General features: G+C 38.0%; 2 protein-coding genes across 2 annotated transcripts; one reads left to right on the top strand and one right to left on the bottom strand.

Moving 5' to 3' along the window:
* Nucleotides 1–15,043, top strand: gps2 (G protein pathway suppressor 2). The gene is made up of 11 exons (XM_038284900.1): nt 1–154; nt 1,045–1,162; nt 5,721–5,830; nt 7,556–7,668; nt 7,742–7,821; nt 11,118–11,197; nt 11,429–11,600; nt 12,167–12,250; nt 12,535–12,611; nt 13,700–13,789; nt 14,065–15,043. Exons 2-11 carry the CDS (start codon nt 1,069–1,071, stop codon nt 14,155–14,157), a joined length of 993 nt encoding a protein of 330 aa, XP_038140828.1. The 5' UTR covers nt 1–154; nt 1,045–1,068; the 3' UTR covers nt 14,158–15,043.
* LOC119783398 (eukaryotic translation initiation factor 5A-1) lies at nt 15,040–24,537 on the bottom strand. The gene is made up of 7 exons (XM_038284901.1): nt 24,411–24,537; nt 24,225–24,329; nt 21,062–21,234; nt 19,907–20,011; nt 17,868–17,999; nt 17,709–17,781; nt 15,040–15,580 (listed from the first exon to the last, which is right to left on the bottom strand). The coding sequence occupies exons 3-6, from the start codon at nt 21,227–21,229 to the stop codon at nt 17,719–17,721; spliced, it is 468 nt and encodes a 155-aa protein (XP_038140829.1). The 5' UTR covers nt 21,230–21,234; nt 24,225–24,329; nt 24,411–24,537; the 3' UTR covers nt 15,040–15,580; nt 17,709–17,718.
* Nucleotides 24,538–26,108: the final 1,571 nt, after the last annotated feature.

Here is a 26,108-nt window from a genome sequence, read left to right as displayed (position 1 = left end):
CTTATGGCTCTGTAGGGGGCGCTAAGCGCCACGGTGCCGTTACCAACTGTTTGAAAAAAGAAAAGAAGAAGTGGATTTTATACTATTTCCGCTTTGAAACGCTAAAAACAATTGATATCTAGGTTCTCATCAAACGCATTGCAAAACGACAAAAGTAAGTATTTTTTTTTTTTATTATTTTAGTGCTCTTTAAAACTGAGGTCAAATAGATGCGACACTATCAGAGGGGCTACGTAGCTTCGCAGCTAGCTAGCACCTCTAAAAAAATATATTCCCTTTTTCTTTCCGTTGAAGGAAAGCGTCATACATCAAACATACTTATGATACTAATCAAAAGCAATTGGCTGTATTTTAAACGCCCCTTTTTTATTTATGTGCTTTTGTAACTGATTACAACCGGTGCGTGGAGTGTTAGCTTAGCATGTAGCTCATCGCCGCATTTTAGCCAGGCTTTCTGAGCATTTACCAGTTTGTCAGTTTGCCTTTAGCCTCTACCATACATACAATGTCATGTTTGAGTAATGATAATGATAAAAAGAGTATTAGTTAAACTGAACTATTATTAAACCGAACTTTTATTAATGACGAAGTTATTACAAAGTTAACAGTATAGTTCACATTTATAGCATTTTCTATTACATATTATACCAGGACTGAAATGAAACTCCTTTTGTACTTAAAACTGCCTTATTAGAAGGATATAAATTGCATAGAGAAATTCACATAGTTAGCAACATGATTTTAGAAGAGTATGGAGACACAATAGTCACAGACAGTAAAAAACATTAATAGATACACTAATAAATGGATACGGATTTACATAATTGATGTGTAGTAGGCATTTATGCAGTTATGATTGCGCATTTCCAATAAAAAATGTGCTGTACCCTATTCTAGGTGGGTGTAATAGTTATAGACAACAGATCCTAACCACTAAACCATTTGGGATGTGCACTTTTTTTGTCTAATTTCCTCCACAGCTCACCAATGACAAGCCATACTTTTAGTACATTAAAATACAGTAATGTTTTGCTGTATTCACAGCTGGCCCCTCCACTGCCTGTCACCATGCCCGCCCTGCTGGAGAGACCGAAGCTGTCCAATGCGATGGCCAGAGCCCTGCACAAGCATATTATGAGGGAGAGGGAGCGCAAGAGACAAGGTAAAAATAAATTAGTATGGAGCTATGCTGGTTGGAGAACCATTGCAGAACCAAAAGTTGCAACAACATGTCAGATGACTGGAGAAGCGTCTACTGAAAAGTGCACATGGAGCATTCACTGAAACAATTAAGCCAGGATTGTAAGCATTGAAGAAAGTTGATATATGTATTGTAGAAGGAACCTTCCTGTAAAATAGGTCAATACTTTCTCATTCCAAAACCCTGTAAAATACTTATCTTGTCTCAACAGCAATATGGGATTTCTGTAGCGTTGACTGCAGTCTTTACATGTACGAATTAAGACCTTTATTTGGCTGGTTTAAAAACCATTTAAATTTTGTGCTGGACCCTTCCCATTAGAGATCGATAGACATGGGGTTGTATTTTCTTTATTTAAGGTCAATAATTATTTTTTCATTGGTCTAACCAAGGAGTCTGAAACCTTTACAATCCAAAGTGCCATTTTTATATTCAGTCCATTATTTGACCTTTAAAGGGATAGTTCGGGATTTTTGACATGAATCTGTATGGCATCCCCATCACCAGTGTCATGCAATCACACTGACTTACCCCTGGCAGCGTCCTGTGAGCAGAGTTCTCGTCCAGCTTTGGTCAAGCCGAAAGTAGTCCGGCAGGTTTGCTAGACCCAGCGAAATAAAACGTTTCTCTTCCCAAAACATTATGTGTTCAAAATAGTGATATTTTTGCATCCCAAAAACATTGTAGTGGAAAAAGTCACACGTCGTTATCACTTGGTCCTATTTTCTCTCTGTTCGTATCAGTGCGCGCCGTCATTCTGACAGCGAGCTCAACTTTGAGGAGGGCAGGGAAGTCGCTGTTGTTTGTGATGCAGACAGCAGCTGCTGTCTGCATCAATAGAATAGAATAGAAAATTCATTTATTGTCCCACAGTGGGGAAATTGTGGTGTTTACGGCAGCAAAGGTTATTGTAGAAGTGGCCACACAATGTGCACCCTAGAAAAATGACAGATAGGAAAATAAAACAGAGTATAGTACTGTTCGTTGTTTTTACAATATAATAACCTGTATCTGGAGAATAAAAATCAGTTACAGCTGTGCATGTTTTTACAGTAATGGATATATGGAAAGTAGCAGTAACACCAGAGAAAAAAAAGAGAATGAAATGACAGCAGCATGTTATTTAACTGACTAACACAGAAAGTGTACAAAAATCAGCATGAATGTAACAACTTCTTGAGGTTGTTGGGAAAATTGATGGTTATAAAGTCTTCCAGCTGCTGGCAGGAAGGATCTGTGATAACGCTCTCTGGTGCATTTAGGGGGCAGCAGTCTGTCACTGAAGGAGCTTTTCAGTTCAGCAACAGCTTCTTGCATGAGATGGGAGACATTATCCTACAGGGATGTTACTTTAGTAAGGGTCCTTTTTAGTGCTGTCAAAATTATCGCGTTATTAACGCGTTAACGCGAGGCCATTTTAACGGCGATAATTTTTTTAACGCGAGATTAACGCTATGTGGTTTTATGGTACAATTTTCCAAGTGCATCCCGCTGCAGCCTGCGGGAAGGCGGGGCTATTTTCCCCCAGTCTATGCATTTCTTATAGGCTTCCAGAGCGGAGCTCCTCAAGGAAAAAAGACGCTCATACACTGGGTGGCGCTAGTGCCTTTTCTTTAAGCCCCACCACCAACAAACAAGTTGAGTGTCTGGTAACTAGTAGCAACCTGAAATACGCTGAGAAAACAGATTACTGAGGTGAAATGGAATCTGCTACGGCACTCTTGTCGGTATCGTGTGTGTGTGTGTGTGTGTGGGTGGGTGTGTCTGTGTGTGGGTGAGTGGGTGTGTGTGTGTTCTCATTTTTGTTAAGAGGCTGAAAAGTAACTTTCTAGAGAGCATAGACTACCTTCATCTAGTGATGTTGGTCTATTGATTTTGATGTATTGATTGAAAATTGTTCATTATTACCTTGGTTAATTAACATCTAATGTTAATTCTACTAAATTTTATAGCAGTAGGGTAAAATGCTTGTCTTTGTTCAAAAGACTGTATTAACTGTAAAGACTGTCTTTTACATCAGCCTGTTTTCAGGGCCTTTTTTTTGGCTACATATTTGTTATTTTTTGCTACATGCCTCCCCATCTTCTTGCCATATGTTTCTATGGCATAAATCAGTATCTGTGACCTGTTTTCATTTTAAAAAAAGAACATTGGCACAAACCTAGCCTGTATGTATTTTTTTGTATGTCATCCAGAGTATTTAAATGATTTTCAATCAGGAAAAAAAATGTGCGATTAAAATGCGATTAATCGCGAGTTAACTCAGGCATTGATGCGATTAATCGCGATTAAAAAATTTAATCGATTGACAGCACTAGTCCTTTTGTTTCCCACCTTCTGCACTGAGTCGATGGCAACCAATCACAGAGCTGGCCTTCCTGATCAGCTGATCCAGCCGCTTTCTCTCAGCTACAGATAAGCCACTGCTCCAACAGCCAGCTCCATAGAAGATGGCTGATGCCACAACAGAGTCATAGAAGGTCTTCAGTAGTGCCCCTCACTCCCACAGACCAAAGTCTCCTCAGCAGGAAGAGTCTGCTCCTCTTTTCTTATACAGAGCCTCATTGTGTTGAGTTCATTCCAGTTTGTTATTCAGATGAACACCTAGGTACTTATAAGAGTCCACGATCTCAATGTCCATTCCCTGGATGTTCAGTGGTGTCAGTGGGGTGGATCTGCTTCTGCAAAATTCCACCACTAGCTCCTTGGTTTTCCCTGCATTATTCAAGAAGAAAACTTACACAATTCTCAATATCTACTAAAGATTTATGTTTTTTTTATTTTTATAATTGCATTGGTATTTTACATTTTAGATTTAAAATAAGGTAAAAACCTACAATAAGAGAATAAATACATTTATACTGGGTCGATTACATTTTTGGAAACCCTTGTAAAATAAATAAATGATAAATAGAAAAAAAACCCAAAAAGCATTTTTTCTACTTAAAAGAAGAAGATCTACAAGTATATTTTGACTGAGTCAGTTTATTTTGGAACTTCAACAAAATTTGTCAATGGAAAATCCTAACCCGCTGTTGTTGGTATATCTGTTTTCCAAAGATTAGCTGGCTCTTCATCATTTTTAGCAAAAGTGATAAAGAAAGTTACACAAGTCTCAAGTTAAACAAATATGAACCTGTATTAACAAATGAAAGGAAATTTTAACAATGGATCGCAAATGGAAAAAGTGGCAACTAATGCGTTTTTATATGATACCAAGGCATGGATCCTGAATGCGCTAATTAATTTGTTAGTGAATGAAAGCAAGAAAAAAATCGCTACTTCCTACAGGTTTCCTTTATTTTATTTGTTTATTAGAGGCTGTAGAATTTTTAGGTGAGTTTTTCTGACTGTATGAAGCTGAATAAGTGTTCAGCTGTTTAACCATTTGGCTGTTTTCATTTTTTTCCATGAATAAAATCTTCCCAGTGAAGAAAAGTTGAAGAAATTTTATTTTTTTTACCTTATTTTCAATTATTTCCAACTTTATATTTTTATTTTTTGAGCCTAAAAATTAATTTCAATTTTCTTTTTAATTAACTCTTTAAATCCTGTCTATCCAATGTTATTTAGGCTTCTAAATATATGTGAACTTGTTAAAGGATTATAGTAGGGCTGAAAAATGTGATCGGATTAGTTGATTATTGAAACAATCATCAGCTAATTTACTAATCAATTAATTGTTAACCGGAGTATTGAGACTCTAAAACATGCCTTTAGCTGACAGAGTGACCCACTTAGAGCAGTAGTTATATCAAAATTGTAATAAAATATAAAAACATTTTGCATTTCAGATAAAAAAATGAAAATAATATAATAAATAAACTATGTCTGAACTCCTCAACTGGAAAAGTTTTAGTTTCACCTGATTTCGTTTAATAAAAAATCTCCTTTAAGGAACCTTTGGCTATTCTGTTATTATTCGCCTAATAAAAAATAGATAAATGGACAGAATAATCGATTTGCAAAATATTCGTTAGTTGCAGCCCTAGATTATAGACTGTTAAAACAACCTGTTTTAGCTGAAGCACATTTGAAATTTGAGTCAGCTCTTGAGTTGAAAAAGCTTTTAATTTTTAATTTATTTATTTTTTATTAAAAAAAATGATGTAGATAAAATGAAGCAATTTGTGTCAATGTGTATCAATATTCTTAAATGTACCTTTAATTACATTTGAATTCATTTTGTTATAAAACTACAAAAAAAAATCAGTACCATTCGGAATATTTTTGCATCTCCAAAGAGTAGAAGTACAGGTCTGAGTTTAACTCACCCCGGATATTATCTTTCTGCTAACATTGTCCTTCGTTATAAACACATTTTACCATTCTATCAACAATTAGTACAGTATTTTATATATTTCTCACCAGTATAAGCAAACATCAGCATTTTTAGTAAGGTGTTTTTATAAGCAGTGCTGATTATATTGGTTATAAAAAAATAAAGTAATCCATGAAGGGTTCACTTTGCACAAGAGGTTTCTGTTGCAATGATTATGAATTTTTTTCCATTTTTCAGAGGAAGAGGAGGTTGACAAAATGATGGAGCAGAAGCTGAAGGAAGAGGAGGAGAGGAAGAGGACAAAGGAGATTGAGGAGAGGATGTCTTTAGAGGAAACCAAGGAACAGGTGCGTTATCTTTGATGTCTTCTCTCTGGTTATACAGGTGCTGGTCATAAAATTAGAATATCATGAAAAAGTAGATTGATTTCAGTAATTCCATTTAAAAAGTGAAACTTGTATATTATATTCATACATTACATACAAACTCATATATTTCAGATGTTTATTTTGTTTAATTTTGATGATTACAAATGACAACAAATGAAAATCTCAAATTCATCATATCAGAAAATTAGAATATTACTGAAGACCAATAAAAACAAAGGATTTATAGAAATGTTGGCCAACTGAAAAGTATGAACATGAAAAGTATGAGCATGTACAGCACTCAGTATTTAGTTGGGCCTCCTCTGGCCTGTATTACTGCAGCAATGCGGCGTGGCATGGAGTCGATCAGTCTGTGGCCCTGCTCAGGTGTTATGATAGCCCAGGTTGCTCTAATAGTGGCTTTTAGCTCTTCTGAATTGTTGGGTCTGGTGTATTGCATCTTCTTCTTCACAATACCCCATAGATTTTCTATGGGGTTAAGGTCAGGAGAGTTTGCTGGCCAATTAAGAACAGGGATACCATGGTCCTTCAACCAGGTACTGGTAGCTTTGGCACTGTGTGCAGGTGCCAAGTCCTGTTGGAAAATGAAATCTGCATCTCCAAAAAGTTGGTCAGCTGCAGGAAGCATGAAGTGCTCTAAAACTTCCTGGTATGTGGCTGCGTTGACCCTGGACCTCAGAAAACACAATGGACCAACACCAGCAGATGACATGGCACCCCAAACCATCACTGACTGTGGAAACTTTACACTGGACTTCAAGCAACATGGATGAAGTGCCTCTCTTCTTTTCCTCCAGACTCTGGGACCTTGATTTCCAAAGGAAATGCAAAATTTACTTTCATCAGAGAACATGACTTTGGACCACTCACCAGCAGTCCAGTCCTGTTTCTCTTTAGCCCAGGCAAGACGCATCTGACGCTGTCTGTGGTTCAAGAGTGGCTTGACACAAGGAATGCGGCAGCAGAAACCCATGTCTTTCATACGTCTGTGTGTGGTGGTTCTTGAAGCACTCACTCCAGCTGCAGTCCACTCTTTGTGAATCTCCCCCACATTTTTGAATGGGTTTTGTTTCACAATCCTCTCCAGGGTGCGGTTATCTCTCTTGCTTGTACACTTTTTTCGACCACATCTTTTCCTTCCCTTCGCCTCTCTATTAATGTGCTTGGACACTGAGCTCTGTGAACAGCCAGCCTCTTTAGCGATGACCTTTTGTGTCTTGCCCTCCTTGTGCAAGGTGTCGATGGTCGTCTTTTGGACAACTGTCAAGTCAGCAGTCTTCCCCATGATTGTGTAGCCTATAGAACTAGACTGAAAGACCATTTAAAGGCTTTTGCAGGTGGTTTGAGTTAATTAGCTGATTAGAGTGTGGCACCAGGGGCCATCAATTTTGAACCTTTTCACAATATTCTAATTTTCTGATATGATGAATTTGAGATTTTCATTTGTTGTCATTTGTAATCATCAAAATTAAACAAAATAAACATCTGAAATATATGAGTTTGTATGTAATGTATGAATATAATATACAAGTTTCACTTTTTAAATGGAATTACTGAAATCAATCTACTTTTTCATGATATTCTAATTTTATGACCAGCACCTGTATATGTATTTATTTTTTGCGGGCCAAGCTCCAAAAGATCTTGTAAAATGAATATGTTGTTATTTTCTTTTAACATCAGGTAATGAAGATGGAGGAGAAACTTCAGGGACTCCAAGAAGAGAAACACCAGCTTTTTTTACAGCTAAAGAAAGTTCTCCATGAGGAAGAAAAGAGACGCAGGAAGGAGCAGAGGTATCCTCTATTTGGGATGATTCATTCTAGCCTTAAGGTCTGTGCTTCACCAGCTTCTGATTTTCTTCTTCAGTGACATCACAACGTTGACCTCAGCCAGCTACCAGCCCAGTCTGTCCATGCATGCAGGACAGCACCTCCTCAGTATTCCAGGTGAGATGACAGAGAAACAAAACAAGACCACTTTTCCCCTCAATCTTCAATGTTTCCTTTGTCAAATGTTATCAGTTATGGGTGTTTATTTTATTCATTAAGAGGGGAAAAAAACATCCAAACCCATTTGGTTGAGTTACAGTAGGAAGCAACAATTGCCACTAAGAGTTAGGGAAGCAGCCCCACATCATCACACTACCACCACCATGTTTTATTATAGGTGCCATGATTTGTGCCATGATCATTTAATCTGTCGATTTTTTTTTTTTTCTTACAACATTAAACCAGGTGAAACTAAAACTTTTCCCCTTGAGAAGTTCTGGATAGATAAATGCTGACATATTTATTTTATAATTTTGGTATAGTTACTACTCTAAATGGGTCGCTCTGTCAGCTAAAGGCATGTTTAAAGTTTAATTAAATACTAAATTAAATACTAAATTAGTTGATGATTGATGATTGATCCAATTACTTGTTTCAGCCCTAGCCTTGAAACTCCAAGCAAATGTCAGTTCATCTGGGTCTCTTTCTTAGCAAATCATAACTCTTAAGGGAAGCGTGAGGCGCTTCAGCTCCTGGATGAGTCCAACTCAAGCTTTTAGAGTAATATTGGAAAGGTTGTTGTTCATCGGGGGATCTTAGAAGCAATTTTCTTACAATATTTTCAGACTCTAAGGCCTCGTCCACACGAAGTCAAACCCTGGCCTAAACGCACAAATTTTTCACCAAACCAGCCTCTCATCCATACGAAGCCGGCGTTTCGAGGGTCTGTAAACGATCTTTCTTTTATTAAGCCTTCAGAGTGGGAAGATTTTGAATCGCTGTTTCGCGTTTCCATCTTTAAGCTCTAATCGCATTTTTTTTTCTTACACGCATGCGTCATAGCGTTGCCTCTAAACACGCATGCGCGACACAGTATCACAACAACAATGGCGCCGTACTGTGTTGAATGGTTGCTGCTCATGCTACTCACTCTGCTGTCGGGCTTACAACAGAATCTTCTTCTTCTGGAATATCTCCAGGAAGAACAGAGCAATATAGACGACGTAGTTCGGCACCTGAATTTGACTGAACCACTTAAATGGACCCGCAGGGCAACCATGTATAAATATTAGTGCGCATGCCCAACATTTCGTCGCCTATTTTTGCTTTGGCACCACAGCGCCACTTACAGGCCTGGCATACATTTTGCAGCGTTTTCATGCATTCGTGTGGACGATCACATTTATTTTACGTCTCCGTCTTTACAACAAACGTTCTGGAAAATATTAGCGTTTCGTGTTCGTTTTGACTTCGTGTGGACGGGGCCTTAGAATTCAGTTGCTCAGTTTATTGTCTGTTCTTGAAATCCTTTAGATCAGAATTATGATATATAGCTTTTCAGGATCTCTCTGGTTGGTTCTTCTAGGATTTTTTTTTTTATTGGTTCTAAAGATTAGGAAGTAATCAGGCCTGGGTCTAGCATACAAAATTCAGTCAAAAAAAACCAACAACATAAAACTGTCACACATAGTTGGCTTCGAAAACAGTTTTTACCGTATTTTCACAACCATAAGGCGCACCGGACTAAAAGGCGCAGTCTCAGTTATGTGTGCCATTTCTGTATTTAACACACACATAAGGCGCACCGGACTATAGGGCGCGTTTTTTATATACAGGTACATGTCCTCTCAGGTGGATTTTCCCACTTAAAAACATATTAAAACTACTTTATTCCCACTGATCACAGCAAATAAAGCTGCAAGGTGTATTTATTACAAAGTATTATTCAAACCTGGGAACCGGCTGTGAGAGACACATCGCTGATGACACAGGGCTGTGATTACTCCTCTGATACAGTTTATTGACGCATAAATTAACTTAAAAAATAGGCAGGATAATAATCTGAATGAACTGACTGCAATGATTAAATTTTCAGGTGGACATTCTCACTTAAAAAGATTTAGATTATTTAGATGAAAAAACACCTGCTGAGGTGAGTCCGGATGCGCCGCGGCCCAGAGGCTGCTGTTGAATTAAGTTTTCAGATAGAAAAATAGAGCGGGAGCAAAACTGAGTATGATTGTGCTTTATTCAAGTATTTATTACAGAGTATTAATCAAACCCCTCAAAGTCCTCATCCTCTGTTTCTGAATTAAACAGCTGCGCTAAATCCGACATGCCAGTTTCCCCTTCTTCTTCGTTTATTGACGCATAAATTAACTTAAAACATAGGCAGGATAATAATCTGGATGAACTGACTGCAATGATTAAATTTTCAGGTGGACTTTCTCACTTAAAAAGATTTAGATTATTTAGATGAAAAAACACCTGCCGAGGTGAGTCCGGATGCGCCGCGGCCCAGAGGCTGCTGTTGAATTAAGTTTTCAGATAGAAAAATAGAGTGGGAGCAAAACTGAGTATGATTGTGCTTTATTCAAGTATTTATTACAGAGTATTAATCAAACCCCTCAAAGTCCTCATCCTCTTTTCATCATAATCCGCCGGACGTCGCTGAGCAACTGTAGTCCTGGTCCGGATGGAAAAATTGCACCGTTTCATAAAACGGAAGCACCACGATGGACCTCCTTGAAAATTTTCAATTTTCATTTCTTCCGCCAGCTTTACTGCTTTTAGTCGAACAGTGACCGTTGAAACGCTGGCCCCACTCGTTCTTTGCTCCACGATCCACCGCTCGAGTCTTTCCTCCAACTCGGGCCACCTCGCCTTATGTCCGCAGAAACTCAGCTGTGTCTTCTTCACCAGTCGGAGTTCGTTTTCCAGCTTCCTCCACTTGCGAACCATCGATTCATTTATATTGAATTCTCTCGCAGCTGCTCGATTTCCATGTTCCTCTGCGTAGCTGATAGCCTTCAGTTTAAACTGGGCTTCCAGTGTTGTTAAGACAACAATGTTCTGCATAAAGCACATACCTGTTCTTTTATACACAAGCCACGCCCACACTTCCCCCTTTAAGGTTCTCACATACTCATGGTGGTCTCAACAACGTCCGCAGATAGGGCGCACCGCACCATAGGGCGCACCCCACATTTTGAGGGGAAAAAAAGACGTTTAGGTGCGCCTTATAGTCGTGAAAATACGGTACTCCCAACGCTCTGAAAACTGCATTCCCTGCTAGATTAGATTATCTTTGTCTGACATCAAAGTAAGTTTAATCTGGAATATTTAAGTGTGAGGGGGAAAAAAAAGCCAAATGAATGCATTAGGGGAGGGAAGAATCGATCAGTCTTGCTTTAATGCTCTGCTAACACTTTAGTTTAAATGGTTTTGCTCTGCCATGGTTTCTGCGTTCTCAGGAAGTCCGGTCAGCCACAGTCGACCTGGCGCCCTGCTCGGAGAGCGAAGCAAACAGCTGTTCCCAGCTTCTGTCATTCCAGTAAGTACAGAACTGGGGAGAACGAATGGTTTCACACACTTCACAAAGGAAGACAAGCTGAGCTACAATCTGTACAGAAAAAAAAAATAATCTGAAATGAAAAATGCAAATAAAATTATTTTATGTTTTTTTTTTAAGAAAAATTACTTTTAAATTCAGTTTTATTTGAAAAGAGGCCAAAAGTCTTTCCTTCTTTCACATCTTTAACCTCCTATCCCCCTCCTTGTTTAGGCCCGTCATTACCAGACCCCTGGGTTCAGCTCCAGCTCAGCAGAGCATGGACAGTTCAGCGGGAGCCAGGGGGTCCATGAGTCCTATGGGGTGGCAGCATCCCAGCACCCCTCCACCTACGCCCCCGGACCCTCGGTACCCGTTAGCTTCGCCAGCAGTTCTCAGATCAGAGGTAAAAAAAGCAAGAAACGGATTCAATCCTGACTGTGTGGTTTTGTTAATAATGTCATAACGGGCGTCTACCTCTTAGAGTAAATGTCTAAATGCAATAAATCACTGAGTGCATTTATGACATTTTAAAATTTGAAAAAGAGATGTTTGGTCAATATTGGCATTTGTTTGTTTTTTAGTATTGGCAACGGCCAGTACGTGCATGCATGTGTTGAGTCATTTCAGAAATACTTTATTTATGCTAAAGGGAAATTAAATTGTTTTAAATGAAAAAAAATTATTATGAAATAGAAATAAAGCAAATAGTGCATTCAGCAGCCACGCTTTTAGTGGAGCGCATGTATTGCTGCTCCCTGCATTTGCTAGCTTTTGTTAATGTTTAATTTGTTAATAGATAAATTAAGATTAAGATAAATTGAGGAAGAAGTTGCAATATCAGTCCCAAATTATCAGCAGAACATTTTCAGGATCAGTAGACTATTAAAATAAGAGGGACCAATTTTTAAAACCTTTTATCTGTTGATCCTGAGTTAAAAACAATGTTATTTTTTTTCTGTTTATATCCAGGGGCCTCTGCATTTCAAGCAATGCAGTACCTCCCTCACCAGCAGACTGGATATCCGGTTCACAGCCACTTCGCCTCCCAGCCTGGTAAGTCCTGCTGCATGTGTCACCCTGTCAGCAATATCAGCCGCAGCCAAGATGCATAGCAGGAAACAAATGTCCTTATTTAACAGAAACAAAACTGGCTTGCACCTGAAATGTAAAATATTGTATTTAGAATAATCTAAAAGTGAAGAACTAGTTAGAGAAAAGTAAAAGTTGGACATTTGTGCTTAACTGGATTGAGACTCTCCAGGTGACGTTTTTCAGGAGTTAGACCACTATCAGACGTTTCTTGGTCTTAGAGGCTCTAACCTGCTTGTCTCTCTAAGGGTACATCACTGGAGCATCGATACCCCTGCAGAAGCAGCTGGAACATGCCAACCAGCAGTCTGGCTTCACAGATGCAGTGAGTCCAGTTCGGTTCAGGTCTAAGCTTTTTGTATGAATCCTCTTGTTCTGTTTTAACTAGTATGTGCCAAAAGCCGCTGCTCTGACTCCAATGTTTACATCTTTAAAGGCCAGTATTATTTGTTTCCAAGGCATTAAATTCAATTCTGTACTGAAATCACCGTCAGCTGTTAAGAAATTAATGACTATAAAAAGAAAGATCTTCCCATCGTAGCAGTTTCTAAATACTTTGAAATTCGGCTCCTCCTTCCATTTCAGTCACTCCCATCTCAGCACATCACAACAATGCTGCATGCTGTCTACAACTTTTGTCTTAGCAGTATTGTATTTTTGTTGTCAAATACATATTGTCTAAATACAATAACGGTATTGGAAAATGGCAACTCGCGTTGCAATTGAACCTTTCTTGAACGATCGCACATCAAACACAAGAAGTAGGTTTTCTAAAGAACCAGGGTAAGTAGAACATATTTCTGCTTGGTGAGATATTTCCACTACACCTCATTGTAAAGCTGGGCACACCACAAAGGAGTTTGCTTATTTCTGGGATTTGGAATTAATGTCAAACTCCCGTTTGTCCACAAGCTGTCATCCGTAACCGTCAGTGACATTTTTAAAATGAAGTCCAAACATTTTGTTTTAAGAACCGTTTTATCGTTGGGGAGCTTATATCTACAGTAGTCACCCTGGCATCTAATATATTTATCTAATATAGAAGTAAGACTAATATATAGTCTTAGAAGTGTTACGAACTCAGCGGAGGGGGAGGGGGAGCTACGTCCAAGCAGCTGTTTTTGCTCAGCTGATTTGCTGCTGATTGATTCCCCAAGTACTCATTAATGACTCATAGCAGGGAATGATGCTATAACATCATCTATAAAGCTTAAGATGCTTATTTTACATGAAACTGGCCCTTTAAGATGCTTATAAGATGCCAAGAGGATTATTATTTTGATTGAAATCTGTTCAGCATGACTGTATTGAATATTAAACCAAGATGCGTTCATTGTTGTGGGTTATTGTACCTGTACGTCCACTTGACGGAAATTGACTCTAGTGCTTTGGTTCTGTGTCCTGTTTGGTCAGGGTGCTTTGAGGCCCCTGCACCCCTCCACTATGCACCCAGCTGCTCCAGGTCTGCTGCCCACACCCATGGTCCAGATCCCCACTGCAAAGGTATGGGTCCTATGAGCCACTTCCCCACTGTTTAACCTTATTTTGCTGCATCCTAGGAGGTGGGCCTCATGGATAGCAGCTGCAGAGGGGTTATAATTTTATAACTTTCAAGAGCTACTAGTTTCATCCTCTTCTAACATAATTCAGTTGTCAATCTAGGATAAATTGCTTTTTATTTACTTGGGAGTAGAAGCAAAAATATTTCTGTTTTTGTCATTTCCAAAGTGTACCGTCTGTGTTTTTATGTTTTTTTTTTTTTTTTTTTTTATTATCAGGCTCCGTTCCAGAGCTCCCCACAGGGTGCCGCTCGACACAACTTCCTAGGCCACAGCCAGAGTGGGCAGAGGTTCTACCCCCACAGCAAGTAACCTGCGACGACTTTCATCTTTTCTTCTTTTACGGCAACGTCACCACTTTGATGGTGCTGGAGATGGCATCGGAACCTCTGGTGCATCACTTTGGATTTAACAAAAAAATAAATAAAAACCTAGATTGATTTGTGCCATAATGATAATTTTTCAGTGTATATAGTATGAATTCTATACTCTCCTGGTTTTATTGTCTTTTAATCATTTTTATTTTCCCATAACTTTTAAAGAATAATTTGCAGAGCTGGCTACAGGCACAGGTAAACTCCCCATCCACATGATTTCTAACAGAAAAATTGTTAAACTTCATATCAGTTCAGAAAGAAGGAGCTTTTCTCTAATAGTACTGATATAATAAAATAAGCTACATTTCTAGGTTGCTACTGGATGCATCATGAATGATTGTTAGTAAAAAACCATCAAGCTGTCATACAGTGGATCAAATAATGGGTTATGCTAAACTTATATCGATTAGCGTAACCTTTTATTTTTGTATCTTTATCTCCCTAAGGCAGTATAGCTTATGTCATGGTGCCTCAGCCCAACTGTAAATGTGACCTCCAAGCCCTACATAACCTAAGGTCAGCTCTGTTCCTTTTAAACAAGGCTTATTTTGAAGCCTCTGTGACACTTTCGGTTTTAAACATGCACTGAACTCTTTTTGTATCAAAGCTTTCCTGTTTCCTCATCTAACAGTAAACGGATATTTCTAAGGCTTCAAGTGGATAAAACCACTGATGCTTGTAGACTTTGTCCAAACACAGAGATCCTACTGTAAAGCTCTTTCTTATTGAGTCAAGTTTCTTCTATCATCATCTGCAGCATTAACCGGCTCAAAGCATTTGTTTAATAATTGCTAAATAAAGAATGCAATCACACCCATCAATTTGCAATATCTTTATTTTTACTTTTTAGCTTTGTTGTGTATGATAGTCTAGAGATTGTGCACAGTTCAGGCTCACCATACCAACACAGCCAAACTATTAAAATCAGGCACAGATCCTGGATCCGAATCTTGAGAGCACAAAAAATTAAGTATAATTTCTTCCAGACAGCTCAATAAACAATGAACGCTAGCAGAGGAACCACATCTTTATGATCTCTCTGTCCTGTTTGGCAAATCTGAACAGAACCATGAAGATCTGGAGATGAAGCCCTTGGTTAATCAGAAGTATGTTAAAAGCTTGATCACAACTCATCCCTGATGGTAGCTAAACATTTAGAGATTCAATCAAGACTAAGGTAATATCATCTGTGTTATGTACACAATGCATTTAAACTTTTTCCAGATGTTTATTCAAGTTGTTTAGCTGAACTGAAAGACAGGACAGAAAGCGACGGAGAGACAGAAAGGGGAGGCAGTGTAGCACTGGACATGCATTAGCTCCCTCTTTTCTCTAGGCTCTATACATCTCAATTGCATCTGAAACAGATTTAGACAAGAGAGAAGAAATGATTGATGTCCAAACTACCGGTAATCATCTGCAGTTTAAATATTGCACAATCAATATGGATTAGAGAATGCATAAACTGATAACAGAAATAAAGGAAGCTAGAAGCCATATCAGGCCATGAAGGGAAACCTACAAACGATGATCAATAAAAGATTAAATCATTCGTGTTGGAGATGCAAGCCTAAAAACATTCAAATATATGCAAAGCAATGTCTATTGATTTGTTCTGTAAGATTCAAATAGTAACTGAACTTTTCCAGTCATAGAAAAAAAAAAAATTGGGATTCTGCAGTGCATTCATTTGTTGTGCAGCTTTTGGTATTTTGCATGTAAATCCCACACTTTTTCCTACTATTAATAAGCTTATAAAGTTTTTGCTGGAAACCTCATCACCTCTCTGGCCAGAATAAATACAATCCAGTCAAATTGATTAGTGTCCTCAGACCATAATTTTTAGAAAATAATATATATACTTTTCTGTATATAGAAGCTTAATGTTAGCCTGTTCGACAAGGTCAACAGCCAGTTTGTTTTAAAGGGATAGTTCGGTATTTTTGACATGAATCTGTATGGCATCCCCATCACCAGCGGCATGCAATCACACTGACTTACCCCTGGCAGCGTCCTGTGAGCAGAGTTATCGTCCAGTTTTGGTCAAGCCGAAAGTAGTCCTGCAGGTTTTTAGGTACAGCGAAATAAAACTTTTCTCTTCCCAAAACATTATGTGTTCAAAAGAGTGATATTTTCGCATCCCAAAAACGTTGTAGTTGAAAAAGTCACACGTCGTTATCAATTGGTCCTATTTTCTCTCTGTTCGTATCAGTGCGCGCCGTCATTCTGATATGTCTCCCTCCGCGGCGGAGGGAGACATGGCTGTTGTTGGGCTCGCTGTCTGAATGACGGCGCGCACTGATACGAACAGAGAGAAAATAGGACCAATTGATAACGACGTGTGACTTTTTCAACTACAACGTTTTTGGGATGCGAAAATATCACTCTTTTGAACACATAATGTTTTGGGAAGAGAAAAGTTTTATTTCGCTGTACCTAAAAACCTGCAGGACTACTTTCGGCTTGACCAAAACTGGACGATAACTCTGCTCACAGGACGCTGCCAGGGGTAAGTCAGTGTGATTGCATGCCGCTGGTGATGGGGATGCCATACAGATTCATGTCAAAAATACCGAACTATCCCTTTAAGTTTCATTGTACTGTTTGTACACAAGTTGTGTGTCCAAGTTTCAGGCATCTAACTGATCATTTCATTACTCCATCAAAAGCCAAATGTTTAGTCTCACCAAACTATAAATCTTCCCTGCAAAATAACGTTTACCTAAATATTAGTGCGTTTGTACGACGGAGTATTAGGGCCAGGCTAATTTTTTTTTTTTATTCAATTCAAGAATAAAGTAATAAAATTACAAGAATAACGTTGCAAAATTACGAGATTAAAGTCCTAATATTACGAGAATTAAGTTGTATTTTATGACAACTTTTACAAGAAGCTTTTTCTTCCCTATATTCATGTGAAGCTATACTTTGGCATCAGTTTGACAAATAAGGAAATCTTTTAGCACAGCAGCATCAAATTGGACAGAATGTCAAAGTGGACCCAGGTTGCTGTTTGTTGGTGCTGGTCGGCCATCATATGCTGGTCGGAGCTCGAATCTTTCTTTATGAAAATGGTTGTGGTATGAGAACTTTATTCTCGTTATTTTTCAACTTTATTCTCGTAATATTGTGACTTTATTCTCTTATTAGAACATTTTTTTCTAACTAATTCTCCTAATACTCCATCTTATGTTTGTTTAATTTTGATGCGTATGTGGATTGAAAAAACCCAAAAAGAACCATTCAGAGTCCCTAATTAATGACGTGTGTTCATGATTGTTTAATGTCATCTTCAACAGCTTGTTTCAGACCATTGGACCAACATATGCAAACATCAGAATCCTTGAATCCTAAAGACAGGCCTTTGCAGCTTGACTCCAACAGAAAAAAAAACATGGCTGCAGTTTATGGCACACATGCACCAACATTTTTCTCTGGCAGCTTTTGGGTCAGTTTCAAAGAGAGAAAATGCAGCTCTTTATTTACCTCCTCTGGCTTATTTACTCAAAGCTTTTATACCGACTGCAGCTTCCTCCTCCATTGCATTTAGAACAGTGATCTGAAATAATAGAGAGAGGAGGGTCAGGAGCGGTTCATCAGAAAGCTGCAGCAGAAAAGAACGGCCACAGATGCGACGGTACTGACCAGGATCTCCTCTCCGGCTTCATGTCTACTCTCCATTTCTTTTCCCAGGTCTCCCTCTGGAAGTTTTAGGTCCTCTCGCAGCTCTCCGCTGTCCTGGAGCAGGGAAAGGTAGCCTTCCTGGATCCCAATCAGCTGTGAAAGAAAACTGTTAACTTGTCATTTCTTCTGTTCTGTGTGTATTTGCACGGTAAAGGTATCAGCTAGCACATTGGATTTTTGCTAAATGAACAAATGCAAAACAGACATTGCTTCGGCAGAAATAATGTGACCAAAGGGACATGTTAAATCAAGGCATGTCCACTTATTAGCATAACAAGTGTCTACAACCTTCTAATCAGTCAGTGGGCCTGCATATAGGGCTACAGGTAGACAGTAAGTGCATTTCCAAAAACCATCAATTGGTTCCTAAAAAAAAACACAGCAACTAAAATAAAATGTATACTTTTCAAAAAAGAAGTTTTAGTGCTTCGATAAAGGTTTTTTTTTTTTTTTTTTTGTATCGAAATTTTAATTTTTTAAATAATTTCCAAAAAAAAACTGCAATGGAAAGACTGTTTTCACATCATGAAGGGTGATGGCACCCATTAGAGCCATGTCTGAAATATGGGTACATGTTTACATCCATGTGGTTGTCAGAGTTATTGTGTGAACAAATGTATTCACATGTAACTTTAACTGGATTTGTTAATGGAAATACTGCAATTGTGAAACTGCTTTTTCAAATTTAGCAGAATTTCGACAGTTTTGCCCACATTTGTAATAGAAAAGCAGCTACTGAGCTCTTTTGATAACGTGGTGTGTACCGCACTCAACATGGAACAGATGAAGCAAAGGAAAAATTGTCTCAGAGATTAGGAAAAAGTTAAAGTTAAAGGTAATAAGAACATCTCCAAGTTGCTTGATGTTCATGTGACTACAGTTTGACACATTATTCAGAAAATTAAGATCCATGAGACTGTAGCCGACCTCGCTGGACATAAACGCAGGAGGAACACTGATGACAAATCAAAGAGAAGAATAATATAGCTCAAGGATCATCAGTGTCAGATTGGATCATCCATCCTTTAAGCCAAAGTGGACTTAATGGGAGGAGACCAATGAGGACACAATTGTTGGAAACAAATCATTAAAAACAACAGATTGGAATTTGCCAAACTACATTTTGAAAAGCCACAAAGCTTCTGGGAGAATTTCCTATGGACAGGTGAGATAAAAATGAAGTTTTTTTTTTTTTTTACAAGGCACTAGAGCTCCATGCTCACTGATCAAAAATGAAACATTAAGAAAAGAACAGATGGAGGAGGCTCTGTTATGTTCTGGGGCGGCTTTGCTTTATCTGGAACAGGCTGTCTGGAATGAATTCTTAAAACTACCAAGGGTTTCAATAGAAAAGTGTTCTACCTAGTGTCAGAGAACTTAGTCTCAATGACAGATCACAGGTCTTCAACAGGATCATGAGCCAAAATAAAATGCCAGGAATGGCTAATAGAAGGACTGTTCAGTGGTGCAGTGGGTAGCACTGCTGCCTTGCAGCAAGAAGGTTCTAGGTTGCATGTTCTCCCTGAGCATGCAGGGTTCTCTCCGGGTACTCCGGCTTCCTCCCACAGTCCAAAAACATGACTGTTAGGGTTAATTGGCTTCTCTAAATTCTCCTTAGGTGTGAGTGTGTGCATGAATGGTTGTTTGTCCTGTTTGTCTATGTGTTGCTCTGCAATGGACTGGCTATCTGTCCCCGCCTCTCACCCGTAGACAGCTGGAGATAGGCACCAGTACCCCTTATGACCCAAGCAGGGATAAAGTGTGATGGATAGATGGACGGATGGATTTAGACCATATTAATGTTATTAACCGATAAGACTTCTTCGAATTTCAGTATGGCTTATCTTCCTTCAACTGCAGAAATCTATTTATATTATACTTAAGCAAGAATCTCAAAGTAGACGCTAATAGCCCATAAAAACATCATGAATTAAGTATTCATACTCCAGTGGTCCAGTTTTTGCACAACAGGTTTTCAGTAAAAGGATTTGTTCTCTCACCTGATAATCCATTCTTTTGATGTTGGGGACGTCCATGTTGTGGGTGGAGGGACAAATGTCTTCATACTTCTTACCGGAGAAGATGTCGATACCAACCAGGTGAACCTGCAAAGGGGTAGAACACACAAGCATTAGACAGTCTGCTGAGCAGGTGAGTGGATATAGTGTAACTTCATTGTTTTTAAAATCTGTGCCTGCAGCATGATTGATGTCTTAATAGAGATTGAATCATAATAACAGATTAATAGCAATGATTGATGAGAGGATTTAGAGAACATCGACAGATCCAGATCTCTTTCTGTCTGAGATCTTCTCCATGAGATCAGGAAAAAAAATTTTTTTGCTCTATACTGACGTAGCTCTATAATTGGTGTTGTCAACAGGATCTGACTGATTTTTTCAGAGGACATTGATTGTTGGAGGAGTTGGGTACCAGCTGGAGGAAGGAGTCTTCCAGCCTCATTACCCCCCGTTTAGAAGTTTAAGGGGGAGGGGACTTCTGGCATTGAGGTTCTTGGTGGTCAGCGGGAGATCAAAATGAACCATTCCTTCTTTGAGACTGTGAGATAAAATTTAAGGTAAATTTTTTTTTTAAGAGAAAAAAAATCCAACAACTGCTTCATAGATTTAAAGATTAGTTTGGAAAACAAAATAGAAGTAAAATTAGCTTCAAAATATATTTGGGAAAACTCCAATAAATTTAATTAAAAATAAATAGGTTATTTATTTAAATGTACTACAATTAGTATAATACTAAAGAACCTAACTTAAATTGTAAAATACAGAATGAATACTTAAGGGTATAGTGGAGGATGTTTTTAGAAATGGGCTCCTGCACGCTCTAGCACACTTTTAATAGGAGTTCTGTCTTGGGAGCAGGTACAGGGTTGTGCATGTTCATTTTTTTTTCAGAAATTCACAAAAATCCTCCTCTGGCAGATTTGCTTGTTGGTTATACTGTAAACAAAATGCCACATTAAAGGGGAAAACATGTTGAAAATAGTATTTATGATCTCATCTCTTTCTCAAGCTGGAACTTTAACAAAAGCTTGTCAACTTTGAAATTTGATGTGATTTAATCTATTTCTAAATAGCGAAAAAAATGGTTTTTGCTTCTCCATTTCTGTGATCTTGAATTTTGTGTATTCTTTACACCTTGGCGTGGCCGTGCTTGCCGGTCTTGGAGGTGGACATCTCAACGATCTTGCAGGGACGACCTTTGAGCACCACAAAGCCGTTCTTGCGCAGAGCAGAGCACTGCATGGGATAAGTGGCGGACGCACCAGCATCACCGGTCCGGAAGTCTAGGTCTGCATCGGCCATGACTGCTGCACAGGAAAAGCCACACAGGATATTCATTCACAATTCATCCAAACTCGGGTATCTTTAAGTTACTGCTGAATAACACAACTGATTTAGGCACTTATAAAAAAAAAGCCTTTAACTGGTTAATGTCTATAGATCTGTGTGCGATTATGAGTGCCTGTCGATTCCTCTGCTACAAAACCTGTCTCGCCGAAAATGGGCTGATTACCTCTTGACTACATGGGAAATAAACAGGAAACTACAGAGAAGCATAGATCTGCTAAAAATACATATATGTGTGGATGGAGCAAAAGATTAGGGTGAGGGCATGACGGCTTTCCAGCCTTGAAGACTTTGAGCTCATCACCAAAGAAAGATCATCAAAGAGAAAATGTGCAAAAAACTGGTTAGTAACCATGAAAAAGGCTGTCATGTTTAGATGCCAGTGAAGATTTTTCTAATTATTATTCAAACATGTGGATATGATCCTTAAAATTGATTCATACTATTGTTATATTAATTTTCTATTATCTTTTAAGAAATGCTGGTCTCAGTCCCTATCAGAATCCCACTTGTCAGTTAATTGAAAATAGTTTAAAACCTAAATCCTCCAGTGGACACAAATAGGCTAATGTTTGGCTAAAATGTACATTATTTAGCTAAATCCACTGGATCCAGATGTGGACTAAACCATCATTCAACTTAAGAACAGGGTCATAGTGGTTCAATGTTCAGTCTCTCAACTACTTCTATTAAATATGTTAATTTTGCATCCTGACATTGATTTTACTGACATAACTGTAGTTATATAAAAGTTATATATATATATATATATATATATATATATATATATATATATATATATATATATATATATATATATATATATATATATATATATATATATATATATATATATATATATATATATATATATATATATAGTTATAGTTTTCACCTGCTAGATCAGCAACCCAGTGGCTCTTTGGTTCACTTAATATGTTCATCAATAAACTGTTGCCCCATTTATACATATTTTCCTTTAGGTTTTCGCCCCCTTCATTTTTCATTTTCATTCTTCATTTTCAACAATGCCCCCCCTGTGACCCCCCACCCCCAGGCAAATGTAGTCAATAATTATTTATTTCAGAATTTCCAGCAGAAAATTAAAAATCTAACCCACACAAATGTTATGTATGACTAATGGCTTATTCTAAATGTAGCTTTAATTTAGTGTTTATGTGTCAGAAGGGGTATGAAGAGTAAAACTTATTTAGTCACGGCCCTTCATCTTTCTATAGTTGTGAACAACAACAATTTCTTAGATTCTTAGTTATCTTATGGTGACTAGGACTAATAACAACTAATCCAACAGGGCACCAATCTGGGTATCAGATCTGATATCGACTAATTAGCTGGATCAGATATCGGATGAATAATGCTGATCCAGCCTTCTGAACCAGTTATTTATGTTTTTATGGATATATACTCAACAATACAGTTACAGTGATCTAGTGACTTCAAATTTATGATTGCAAAGCTGACTATGTCATCGCACAGAGCATACAGCAGCTAGAAATGATTTATACCTGTTGATTTGTTACCTTTTTTAACAATGTTTATATCAAGCATGATGCTTTCACTCACATGGCCAGGTATGCGATTAATTCATTTCACGGTAGAATCAGATATCGGCCGATGTGCTCAGGCCATGCATTCGTATCGAATTGGATCAGAAAAAAACAGATTGGGGCATCTCTATCCAAAAGTCCATTAATCAACCAAATAAGTTTGTGGATGTACAGATAAACATACATATACACATTCACGCGTGCCAACACCCTTAGCCCACTGTGATTGCAAGACAGAAGAGTACCCACTGGTGTTCACCACCCTTTTTCCATCTCATATCCTTTTAAGAGAACCTGTGAGTTTTATAAGCTGTGGAGGTGAAATGACACACTGCAAAAAAATATAAATCTAATTAAGCCCATTTTTGCTTAAAATAAGTGAATTCTTTAATTGAGGAGGTAAGTGAGACACTTTGCCAATGGAACGAGACAATGAACATTTAAAGTAAGAAATTTTTTTTGCATTGTCTTATTTCAAGCGCATATTATCTAATTATCTTGTTTTAAGAGTAAAAATATTTATTCAATTGGTGGATCATCTTATTTACCTGCTCAAATAAAGGGTAAATACACTTAATTTAAGAAACTTTTTCTCATGTTTTGATTGTTTATTCAGTGCATTGAAGTCAAGGAAAACACCTATGCACTGGAAAACATATATATCTGAATAAATAATTTTTCTTACAATAAGTGCATTTGTTCTTGTATTGAGGAGGTAAAGTGAGACACTTCTCCAATGGAACAACATAATTTACATATAAAACAAGAAAAAAAAATTGTATTCTCTTATTTCAACTGCATATTATCTGATTATCTTATTATTAAGAGAAAAAATACCAATTCCAATGACAAATCATCTTATTTACCTGCTCAAACTAGGGGTAATTACACTTTATTTTAGAAATGTTGACTTATTAGATCATTATCACAGTTTTTTGGAGTAGATTTTTATAATTCAATCTGAAATAGAGTTAGCCCTAATTAATTTTTTTTTTCATTTTTTCCATCAGCTGCTGATATATATGTTTGTTTTTTTTTTAACTGCTTCTAGCACATATTACTGCATATTAGTCTCAAAGTGCGACCCATATGTGAGACGGTTGTTGCAATTAGACCCGTAAAGATCTATCTGTGAGCGCAGTGCAGGATGCGCTGCCTGGGATTAGTAATTTAGTGGCTCCTGGAGGGAGCACTTATAGGGCCCAGAATCAACTGCTCCCTGTGGATGAGCAGCATTAGTCCATCTCCAACTCTCAAAGATTCAATAAAGGTGAAATGATAAATGTTTGATGCGTTTATGGTTGTCCTTAAAATGTGACTTAAATGATCTTAAAAGCAATAAAAGCACCTCAGTCCCTCCTACCCAGACATGGAGAACCTACAGCTGATAGTAGCACTCCCTGGCCCCTGGCCCCTGGGCTCTCTGTCCGACCCGGATCTGCTCCTTCAGCGGTGTCACTCCCACCTTTCTCTCAGTTAGCCTGTAGCTATTATAATAATATTTTTATTAGTAATACTTCAGATTCCTTCCGGTCGTTTTATCTCCTGCAATCAGACAGCTGCTTTACCTCCAGCAGAGGAAGGCAACCAATCCAGGCAGCCGCCGGGCTGAACAGGAATCAAACCCAGAACCTTGGTGTGCAGCCTGCTGTCTGTCTGCTGCTGTCACCCAGCTCCCCACCACCACCGTTTGGACTTAATAAATACAGTAACATTACAGCAAGCACTTCCTGATGCGGATGCAAGAACAAAATACCCACAACTCCTCATATTATGAGATAAGTGAGACAGAATTCCTATAATTCTGCCTGACAATTTCATTATTAAATGTATTTCAACTTATCAAGAGGACATACTGGGGGACCAGTTAGTTTTTTCATGGGGTCATAACAGAGCAAGAGGCTATTTAGGATGTAATAGGAAAGGCAAAATCCCATGTTGCAGATTCCTGATCTATCAGATCAAAACTGTGATCCTATCTTAATACGGCTGAAGCTTAAAGCTAGCTGTAATTTCTAAATATATGTCAACGTTTATAGATGAAATATTAAATTGGTCTGAGAGACAAATCAGTTACAGTCTCTACTGTCAACATATATCATCATAAGAAATTAGGATTGCACTGTAAAACATGATCCTAATTAGTACAGTAAAACGTTATTAAATGAAGTGTATTTTCCTTTAATTTGTGTACATAGAAGCCAAAGGAATTCATTATTATTATTATAATGCACATGAAATAATATATAGAGTTCTTTTTTTGTTTTGTGTTTTTTAAATTCCCATGATCTCATTTCTTTTTGTAAATTGTCTTACCTGCCTAAATCAAGGGAACATACACTACATTTAAGAAAAAAAACTTATTTAGAAGCTTTTGTTTTAAGTACAAGGGCCATGACAGAGGCCAGGATCTTTTGTATAAGAGCACTAGCCAACAATTTCCATCTACCTCATTGACCTGTGGCCTCAATTCAAATGAAGCTGAATTAGAGAGCCAAACAAAAATCATTTCAAGGGCTCCAAATTGTCCAAAGAGAGTGCTTTGAACATCTCTGAGTCCCTCCCCAACTCAGAGGAAAATGCTTTTTGCATGATTTAAGGTGTAGTCAAAGTGGAATCTGTATGTCCAGAGAAATATTAAATAAAAGGGATTTAAAGAAAGCTATATAGTCATGTTCTAAAAGAACCTTAGATAACAGGAGTTACTGAAGTTTGTAATTTCCTGCTTTAGATCAGTTGTTTTGTAACAAACTCCCTATTTATCTGGATGGATGGATGGATGGATGGATGGATGGATGGATGGATGGATGGATGGATGGATGGATGGATGGATGGATGGATGGATGGATGGATGGATGGATGGATGGATGGATGCAACCCACATACACAAGTCTTCTCTTAAACCCCCTGACTTTCCTTATATAGCACAATTTATAGAGAAATAACCCAACATTTTCAATGATATAAGAAAAGTATTGGTGCTGCAAATAAATACTTACAAGGAATAATTTTTTTTTTTATCATTTAAAGTACTCCTCAAACAAAATATGCGCTCCTCCACCACCTAACACTTTTATTTTGAAGGTCAGGCTGCACCTTTTCCTCTTGTCTAATCAACAGTAGCTTTGTGTCTCTGTCGTAAAGATGCCCATTAAAGAAACCTCAACAATTTGATGTGTATCTCACATGGACCATTCATATTTTCTGGTATTTAACCCTCACTGTGCGCTACACTCTGTGGATGTACATAGTTAGTTTTGCTGATA

This window comes from Cyprinodon tularosa, unplaced genomic scaffold (genome assembly GCF_016077235.1).
Source record: "Cyprinodon tularosa strain WSP-4 unplaced genomic scaffold, ASM1607723v1 ctg204, whole genome shotgun sequence".
Lineage (NCBI taxonomy): Eukaryota > Metazoa > Chordata > Actinopteri > Cyprinodontiformes > Cyprinodontidae > Cyprinodon > Cyprinodon tularosa.
Note: the sequence above shows the minus strand (reverse complement) of the source record. Positions and strands in the feature narration are given on the sequence as shown.